The 10,590-nt window shown below is 33.3% G+C and overlaps 1 protein-coding gene across 4 annotated transcripts in view; it reads right to left on the bottom strand.

Annotated features, from left to right (window-relative positions):
- The window catches only part of LOC145260506 (RNA 2',3'-cyclic phosphatase ANGEL2-like), a 41,357-nt gene that overhangs the window by 30,646 nt on the left and 121 nt on the right, over window positions 1–10,590 (bottom strand). For 2 of the 4 annotated variants that reach the window (XM_080118623.1, XM_080118622.1), the window contains exon 1: window positions 10,438–10,576. The exons of the other annotated variants lie outside the window; for them this stretch is intronic. In XM_080118623.1, coding sequence (XP_079974749.1) covers window positions 10,438–10,487 — 50 coding nt within the window. In that variant the 5' untranslated portion in view covers window positions 10,488–10,576. Of the gene's footprint in view, window positions 1–10,437; window positions 10,577–10,590 lie in introns of those variants that run through there. 4 annotated transcript variants of the gene reach the window in all.

Raw genomic sequence — 10,590 nt, forward strand, 5'->3', positions numbered from 1 at the left:
TTAGTAATAAATAGTGATATTTACAACTAGAAATAAAATAGGTTCCTAAAATTCATACTAGAACTATCCGCAAGGATCCGTGGTGCAGTAGTTAGAGTACTTGGAAAAAATCAGTTATAAAAGTGATATTCTCCTGAAGGTTGAAGGTTCAATTTTTAGTATGGGTGACCAAAATATTCAACTGCAAATTACTTAGGATCTCTATCCAGTCATGGCTGACGGAACAAGAGCATGCTACCTCCATGAAGTAAATAAAGCTTCCCATTTGAAATTTTGGCAGAAACATTCCAGAGTTTAATGCCTGAAGAAGGTTGGAGATTACATCGACTGAAACGTTGTGAAAATGATACTAAAGATGAGAACAGTAGTTTGAAGAATTCAAATAATATGAATAGCCAATCCTCATTTCAAAAGTCAAAAATGTAAGAAAAAAGAATCTTTAGTCATTGACTGAATTTTTTTTAAATTTAAAGCAAAGTGATTTTAAAGCTTTTAAAATATTGGATAGAAAGTAATTTCTGGCCAGAATCAGTTTTAATATGCATGTCAAATATTATGGTTCATTTGTGTGTTACTAAATAAGAAAGAAGAAGAATAGATGATGTGTAAATCATAATGTTAAGGGCGACTCTTAACACATCTTGGAGACAGCACTCCATAACAGGAGCAAGTTTACGTGGTACATAATTGAGAAAATCATGTTTTAAAAATATAAAGAAAATTATTTTCAAGTGATTAATGGGAATTCATAGGCATTACAGCATAAATCTAGTATAACTTGTTATTTCCCTTTGATTTTGGGGGATTTTTCTTCAAAACGGCAAGCGAGACAGTCAATTCTTTGATACTCATAAGATTTGATTTCCTTATTTAAAAATAAAACTACTTCAGTTTACATGATTTTTGTAATATGATATTTTCATCACGGATACGTACATCATATGGATTTTTTTTTATTTTCGTTTTTTAATATGGGGAAATTCTAGACAAAAACCATCAAAACTTATTGATTTTCTGCAGTCGCAGAAACTGCTTTCCTCAGAGACTTGTCAAATTTTGGTTTGGGTTTAGGGTTGTCTTTCTGAAAATTGGGTACATTCTACCATGAAAACAAGCAAAAATAATTTTTTTTAACTTACTAAAGTTGAAATTATTTCTCTTATCTTATAAAAGTTTTTTTTTATCTCTCTTGACCTTTATAACAATGCTGAAAATGGCAGCAAGAAACCTTTTACTGATAACAGTTGATTCTATGTTTTTATAAACAAAACTACTGGATCAATTTCTGTAAATTTTGGTGTACTGTATTTTATTTCCCTCATGGGTAAGTACATCAAAGTTTTTGTGCTATTTTCTTTTTAACGGCAATATTCCATATAGCGGTTAGCTGAAGAAACACGCAATTTTTTATTGCATCATGTTGAAGACTGCGATTCCATCATTTACCCTTGCATAAATCACGGCTAATAATATAAAATGATTTGTGTTAAAAAAGAAAAAGTGGGTGTAGGGAGAGGGGACAAATATGAAATTACTTAAACAGTCACACCTGTTTTTATTTTTAAATCAACATCTCAAAATTCTGGACAAAAAACAAAAATAACTTAATTCTATTATGAAAAATAAACAAAAAAGCTTTTTATGGAGGAAGAAAACTAAGATTTGATATGTTTTTCCTTTTAAAAATAATTAAAAAAAAATAAAATCAGCAAATATTACATACGTAAAAACAGTTTAAATTTATGCAAAACCACACCATTTTTCATTTTTAAAATATTCCGAGCAGAGCAGATGTCCTAGCAAATGGGAAGATTAGATAATGGTCACATTTTTTTTTTAAACGTCATTAAAAAAATTATGTATAGGCAATAAAAATTATTTTTTTTACATTATGATATTCTAAGTATATTGGAGTTCAAATCAATTTAGTATTACATATAAAATTTGAAGAAAAACACTTTCTAAACAAATAAATATGCTAATATTATTGGCTTATTTTCTAGATAGAGATTTGATCGATGCAAATCGCAAAAAACTGGAATCAGAAGTTCAATGAAAAGTCTTTTAGTAACTCCGTGAAACAAATATTTGGTGCTTTTTAAGAATAGGTATCCAGAAATTTGCAATTGTGACAAACAATTCTGACTACGAACGGAGGAAGTTGAATCAAGTTCTGATTCTTCTATAATTTACGAACCGAACTAAACAGACTTAGTTTAGGGTTAGTTTTGATGTAGTGTGAGAATTAAAAAAAAAAAAAAAAAATACAACAGTTCAATTCATATTATGCTGATTGTTTCAATGAAGTTTGTTAACGTTCAGCAGTTTCGGAAGTGTTCATTGAAACTAAGTATTGATGTTTTTTTACATAGGCATCACCACTTATCAAGGCCCCGAGGCCACTCGAGGATAAGGATTAAAGAGTGTACAGTAGAAATTGGACAATATAGTAATCGTTAGTAATGGAAATTTGTTAATTTAAGTGGAACGGCTCATCAAGAACTTGTTTACGTCGGACTTGAAGACAACCATATTGTACTCAGTTCCAAAGGCGTGCAGTGAGAAGAAAGAAACTTTGTTCATGGAATCTACATTTAGGTTTAGGCACAGATAAAGAGTGGGGGAAATTATTGATAGCGTTTTCAGCTAGACGAGTGTTTCTCGTGAAAGTTTGGCAAGGAGGGACCATAGACTGGAGCTCAGACGAGCACTTGTCATAAAAATAATAAAGCAGAGACAGACTCGCAACATCTCTTCTGTGAGATAGGGGTTGCAGGGAAGAGAAAAGGGCATCCCCTACTAGGCTACAAAGTCTATTTTGAACTCTATCAAGGCAGGATAAGTCCTTTCCAGCAGATTCTGCCCAGATGTGGCAACAGTACTCCATCCTTAGACATACCTGGCTCTTATACGAGTAGAGAATTGCATCAGCAGTGAGATATCTAATGATAGAAGTATCTCACGATTTTTCCAGTGATCTTGGCAACGAATTTGATGTCTGTGTTCCATTTCAGATCAGGAATAAATGTCAAGAAGCTTGTCAAAACATGAAGCCATTCATTTCAATTGATGCCAGATGGAGATCAGAGCGATGATGATGTAAAGATAGAAGCTTGGTTTTAGATGTATTAAAAGTAACCAGCCACCTCTTTCCCCATTGTACCACGTGCTCAAGATTAGAGGAGAGAGAATCAGAGAGAACTTGGTCATTTACGGTTTTTAATGTGCTACCATAGATGGTAGTGTCATCAGTATAAATGTCTGTGAATGATGTAAGGATGTGATTTGGAAGATCATTACTGTAGAGCAAGAGTTGAGCCCAGGATGGACTCCTGAGGGACTCCAGCATTAATACTGTGAGCTTCTGATTTTAGCCCATCAACCACTACTCTTATGAACCGATCAGAGAGAAATGATTTAATAATTGAGAAGACATTTCCAGCTACACCATAGCTGGAGATCTTGTGAAGTAAACCTTTATGCCACACCCTATCAAAGGCCTTTGAGCAATTGCTCTAGAAAGGAAGCCTCAACGAGAGATTCACTAATCCTATGAGATATAACTGTAAGCACATCTGCTGTAGATCTAGCAGAACAGAAACCATATTCCATGTTACTAAGAAGGTTATTTTTGCTGAGATGGTTGACTACTTCTCTATTAAACACAGATTCCAGCAACTTACTCATGACGCACAGGAGACTTATTGGCCTGTACTGAGAGGGAGATGACTGATCACCTGAATTCTTAAATATAGGAGATACTGATGAGATTTTGCAGGGTGATGGGAAGCAATTCTTCTTAAGACAACGCTTAAACAGCTTTGTAAGTATGGGCGATAGTTCTGGTTGAAGTTTTTTGGGCACTATATGGTGTAAGTAATTAAATTTTCTAGGCTACATACTTCTGAATGTAGAGGTGACAGTTATGCCCCTTGGACTAACTAGAAACAGGCAGGAGTTATCCCCCCCCCCTAGGTCTATCAAAATACAAGCATGTGCACCAGGCACCACTCACCAGTGACTCTCTTCCAATGCTAAATGCTCCTCCAACTAAATTTTGATATGCCAGGATATGTCTGATAGAATTTAGCAACAAAGGCAAAAAGGAAAATTTAACTTTTGACGCTGAATTAGACAGGATTACACAAAGGAACAGGAATACCTTAAACTTATAAACACTTGGTAGAACTCCAACAAGAAAACATCAAACTCAGAAAAGAAATGCTTTGGGGTCGCCCTAACTCACCAAGAGTTAAAAAAAATGAAACGACTTTCAATAGGGTGCTAGAGCACTACTGACCAATCATAACACTCTTGTACAGGAACTTGACATGTCCCCGGCCGTAATGCTCTATAGTTGAGTCATTGAGGATCGTCTCACTTTCCAAAAAAACAGGTAACGAACAGAGGCAATAGAAGGAAATAGGTGAACTAAGAGAGCTGGTGAGGCTAAAAAACTCATGCGGAATAAACAGTTTTATAATCAGCACTGCCCTCAACTCAGTGAACTTCAGGTCAGAGATTCAGTCTTCACCCAAAACCAGGAGGGTAAACATCCCCATCAGTGCATGAAAACAGGGAGGATCGTAGAAACATGGGGTAACCAACAATGCCAGGTATGAGTGGAGGGTAGTGGCCAGGCAACGCTATGCAACTGTTGATTCCTTCAGAAAATCTATCCAGTCATGGACAGTCCATTTCATGCCACACCGGATACACCAGAGCCACCTCCAGATCCCTGAAGAACCAATGGACATTAGTCAGGAGGTGAATCCACAACACAGTCAAGAAGACAAAATGGAAGTGGATGACATTAGACTCGTTGAGGGGGGGGGAGTTCTACCGAAGAATATTTGCAAATAGTCAGCCAACTACCAAAAAGACAATAACCCTTATCCCTGAGTGGCTTCCGGGCCTTGATAAGTGGTGACCAACGTGTAAAAAAGACAAACATCTGGTCATACAAGATGAGAGCTGAGAGATCTGTTCCCACGAATGCGTAGGAAGTTGCACAAATTCTCGGATCAAGGAAATTTGGGAATAATTATGCAATTATTTTTAATGCTTTTTTTCTTTTTTTTAATTCAGTATCTTATGACTTTACTAATTATCTTTGAACCGAATATTCAGAGTTTTTGTAGCCGCTGTGAAAACATTTTTCATGATAACTTTTTCACCCCAAACAAGATACAGTGCCATTTGGATGTAAGGGACTGCTATTTGGGATAAAATCTACAGAGATACTATGTAGGGAGTTGAGCAGCAAGATTCACATTACACTTCTGCATGTAAGTACAGTTAGGGAAGCAGAGACCTGAGAGGGAATTTCAAAGTTTAACAATTCGAGAGATGAAACTATTAGAGTAGAAGGCTTTCTGGCATCTAGGGATCTCTACCATGTAGGGGTGGGATTTAGCACTTCTACATTATCAGAACAAAATTTTGTAGTCGATAAATGGAGTTTTCACATAAAAAACAATGGTTTCTGCTGATTTTTTTCAATTCTAATAAATTACAATGTTAGCTTCAAAATTATGTAGTCAAGAGTACCTGAATATTACTGAATTATTAAAAAAAAAAATGCAAAATCTTTAATCGTGATAGCAGTTGAAAAATTGCATCCATCTTGTTTTCTTCTCCTATAATATAAATCGTTTGTTTAAATGTATGTATGTATGTTTGTTTGTATGTCCCATAAAAACTTCCGACAGAGGCGACAGATCCTGACAAGATCAGTATCATTTTGAAGCTCGACGTCTCGGACAACAAATATTGAAAAATTGGCCAAAAACATTAATTCATTCACCCTAAACTCGGCCGTTTTGTACCAGGGAGGGTCAATTTTTTTGCCAACATTTTAGCAAGTCATCCTCACCGTTGGATTGACTGCGGTTAATTTCAACGCTTTTGACTTCCGGTCACGTCATGGAAACACCGGCTAAGACATCAGATTTTCTTTCACTTTCTTTTTTGCCTTCGCGTCACGGGTTTGAGCCTGGCTGCCTACATACACTTTTTTTTTTTTTTTTTTTAAACATCTCTCTCCACATGGGCTGCCAATTGTTGTTCTGATTCCCCCTACCGGGAAACACTGAGTAAACCGCCCCCACCCCCACCCCGCTACTGCCACTTTTTTTTTTCAACACCTCTCTCCACCCGGATTTCCTACTGTTAGTTTACCCGCCCACACACACACACACACCCGGGCAACGCCGGGTACCCCCACTAGTTATAAAATAAATCGAAACGAAAACATAAACAAGGGAAGTAACTCTAAATGTTAAACATCTCCCTCTGACAAGAACACATTTGCGAACCTCCCAAAAGTCCATGGGCATGCAGGAAATCAAAAATACTGATTTTATTTGAGTAAAAATAATAAATATCACACCGATTCAATTTCCTCAGGTCCATTTGGAAAATTCAAAAAACTTTTCCAGAATTTTCTAAGAATTATCAGGAGGAAATTACCTCCCTTTCGAACTCCCTGTATCTTACAAAGCTAATACGATTGTTTTCTTCAAATTCTATTTTCTTTAATAAATAATTTTCTAATTTATCGATTTTAGTAAGTTTCGGATATAATCATCTTAAAAATATGAGGAACACATAGATACCATTGTTTTCATGTGAAATTCAGTATTGCGATTTCCGAAATTTCGTCCCAATAGTGTAGAAGCGCCTGGGATTTTGTTGCTTGTCGGGTTAGTCGGGGGTACTTACGTTGAGGATGTGCAAGGGCTTAGAATTTGAGGGGGAACCTTCCATTAAAATTCTTGTAAAATAGGCACAAGGATGCAACATTTTATCAATGGGACAGAGATTGAAGCTTGGTTGGTTGTGCAGAACTAGGTGTATCAGAATTATTTTGGAATTTTTGACACTCCTAACACGAAACTGCGAATAAAATATAAAAAACTCATAATTTCTCTTTTAAAAGTGGGTTGTTTATTTTCTTTATGGATTATATTTCCAAAATAAACTATTAAAGTTGTATATAAAGTAATAGAAACATTATTTTTTAAAAAACATTTTTTTTACGTAATGAAATCAATTGAATTAAATATTCTTCAATTTTTAAACTTTAAAAATCTATCCAAAATTTTTTTATTGATTCAATTTTTACGATATTTTCAGAGTCAATGTGAAATTTTATGCTCTTTCCAATAAACCGAATATAATATTTTAGACAAACTTTTTTTTTTAAATTCACGCCCCCCCCCATTTTGAAATGTCTATTAAAAAGTAAATAATTTACTCACCAAAGTTTTATATATCACCAATTTAAGATAAAAGATCTATAAATAATATATTCAAATTTAAAACAAAAAAAGAAGTGTTTTTTAGAAATTTACCTGTAAAGTCTGAAGTTTAAAACCTTTTTTTTTTTTTTTAAACCACGTTTTTTTTTGTTTTTGTGTTTTTTTTAAATGAAACCTTGGCCCTTTAATTGAAAAAAAATTAGGGTTTGAATTACATTTTTCGAGTAGTTATAAACTTAGAAAGACAGGGGGGGGTCGAATTATTCAATATTTTTTCACATATTCGTAAGGTCGGTTTCTGACACACCTAGTGCAGAACTTATTAGGTTGGCAGGTCTGTTTTACAATTTGTCATTGTGCAACTTTAAAAGTTTCATCCTTGTTTTATTAAAGAGTTTCATTCTTGGTAGTTTTTAAAGGTTAAAGACTAATTTCTTAATAACCTTACCATAACATTTACTTTTTAATTAAGAAAAAAAAAAAAAGTTGCCGAAGTTTTCATCTAAAGAAAATACCATGGGTTTGTTGATTTTTTTTTCTTAATAGTCGCGCAAAGTCTACATTTTGTATTATTAATGTTAACTTTGTTACATTAAAAAAAAAATTCATCGCAGTTTTCTTTTTTTTTAATATTTTAATTTAAAAAAAATATCGTATCCTAAATTATGAGACGAATAAATGAACGAAGCTCTTAGTAAACAAGAATTGTCTCCCTTTGTACAGTGACAAATTGTAAAACAGCGCCAGTTGGTAACTCTTTTTTTTTAACTGTCGTGGAGCGAGAGACTAATAACAGATACATCAGCTCAAATGTAGCAACAATACTTCATGCATGGGCGAATGGTGGTCTTGCAGAGGTATAAGATATTCTCAGACATAAGTAACTTTCTAATATGTTTTTTTTTTTATGTGTAAAGATACATTTTTTTTTCTTTTAGAGATTAACTTTAAGCTATAATCTTTCAAACACAAGCAAAAAGTGATTGGAAACTTATTAAAAAAGTTATAAGTTGACTTTTATAACCATGGGCTCTATCAGTTTTTGCCATTATACACAGAATTTTTTTTCTTTTAGTTTTCAATTGGTGATGATCACAAAGTGGGGGTCAGTTTACGTTAAGTTTACATAGGAAACTTATCCCCCTTCATAAAATCTATAAAAAACAAACAAACATAAAACCAAAAAAAAAAAAAAAGAAAAGAAAAAAAAAAACATGGATTTCTCTAGCCAAATTAGAGAATTTCAGACTCAAAGTCCGCAGTAAATGGTTTTAGATCAAAATTGGTTCTGATTTTAGTTAAAATTATGTAATCAAAATAAGGAAAAGATTTGTACTAACTTTTATTTTTACAAAAATAAATGTCCAATAGGTGGTTTAATTATTTTTATTTTTTTCGGAAAATATAAATTTTTTTTTCCTAATTTTGTGAGATAATCAAATAGGTGGTTTTATTTTCTTTCGGAAACAAACTACATTAACCTCTTAAAATATTTTGTACTATACTATGCATAGTTAATAATACTTACTAAACAGTTTTATTTCTTGTTTAAGTATAAAGATGATGAAATCCCCGTACTTGTTAGGATAAAGGCGACAAATCAATTTTATAAAAATATGTCATTTTAAGCAAATATAATATTACATACTTAATTGTCATGTCGAAAATAGTAATATATCCAAAAATTACGAAAATTCATCAAGTAGAAAATTATTTATAATTAAAAATAATTTTTACGGAAAATTGGGAAAAATTGCATTTTTTGTAAATCTTATGAAATAGATGGTGAAGTGTTCAGAAACGGGACATAACACGGAACGTATATTTTAGATTAAATCTTAATGGCGACTAACATTTTAGGCTTTAACGATAGACTTCTCTTTTTTTTTTTTACTAAAAACATGATAGCAGTTGTTCTACTCGATAAATTTTCGTAATTTTTTAATATATTGATATTTTCGACATGACAAGTAAGTACGTAATATTGATTTTACTTAATATAACATTTTTTTTTAAAAATCGATCTGTCGCTTTTATCCTAATAACCACCTACCGAATACAGTGAATCTGAAAAGGTCACCGGAAATTATATGGATTAAGTTTAATATCAGGAACCAATTTTGATTTAACACCATTTGCTGCAGATTTTGAGTCATCAGTCCTTCTGGTTTGCTTATTTAATTGTACACACACATAATGTCTGCTAGAGAGAACTTGAATGCGTACTAGACACAATCCTCGAGTGTCTCTCTGTACAAGGGTTTGTCAGAAAAACCTGGCATAAGGATACTTTTCCCTAGAAGTAAACCCTGACAAAATATTCAAAATCAGTATTTGCAGCCCAAATAAGCTCTCCTCAGTATGGCTAACTTATATTAGCTTTTACCAGGAATGGTGTTATCTCAAGTAATAGCACAAAGCTGGATACTCCAATAGACTAGATAAATTCTTGTCCTGGAATCCAGTAAGACCAAAACGAAAGATATACTATAACATATGAAAATAGTTAATTGGGGAGAGGAAAATTAGGTTTTCAATTTCTTTATTAACTCAGGGTTTGAAAGATAAAGAACTTTAATCGGATATTCGAATATGTATCTCATATAGAGTTCAAGTGTTTAGGCCTAGGTAGTAGGTACCTTGATTTCTGAGAACTTTGACTGAAGTAAAATAAAACTTCAAAAGTGAACAAGCGCTAAATGGGAGTTATTTCCCTTCTTGATTTATTTATATATCGATACGTGTTTTCGCCTTTTTCATATACGTTGGAGTGTTGGAGTTGGACTTATATATATATATTTACTATGCGGCACTTGTGTATTTTAACATCCCGTACAAATTTAGAAAATCGTTTTAACATGCGGAAAGAAGGGAGGAGCTTTCGTTAATTCTTCTTTTGCCGCGCATAGAACTCTTACAAATGTTAAAATGCACAAACGCCAAATAGTTTTAAGTATATGAAAAAAAAAAAAAGTTCGTTTTGGGGCAATGCGCCAATGCGCAAACCCTGCCAAAACCCATTCCACTGTAAATAATTATCGACCAATTATTCAGATGTTACATGATAAAGTTCTTATAGAAACATACTGACGACTTTTAGAGTAAGGCTAATAAAATACCACACGTAAAAATTTAAAAATAAACATAGGGCAACAAGAAAAGAGGTGACACATACGTTGGCCGACGCCATAGTAGAGTTGATACCAGATAGACGAAATGAAACATCGGCAAGAAACGTCTTAATAACTAATTTTGTGGTTAGTGTGTTTGAATCTCAAACAAATCTTGATGAACAGTAGTGGTTAGAGTTATTTAATTCAGCAGTTAT

Source organism: Euprymna scolopes, chromosome 36 (assembly GCF_053919585.1).
Source record: "Euprymna scolopes isolate OS-2025 chromosome 36, ASM5391958v1, whole genome shotgun sequence".
Lineage (NCBI taxonomy): Eukaryota > Metazoa > Mollusca > Cephalopoda > Sepiida > Sepiolidae > Euprymna > Euprymna scolopes.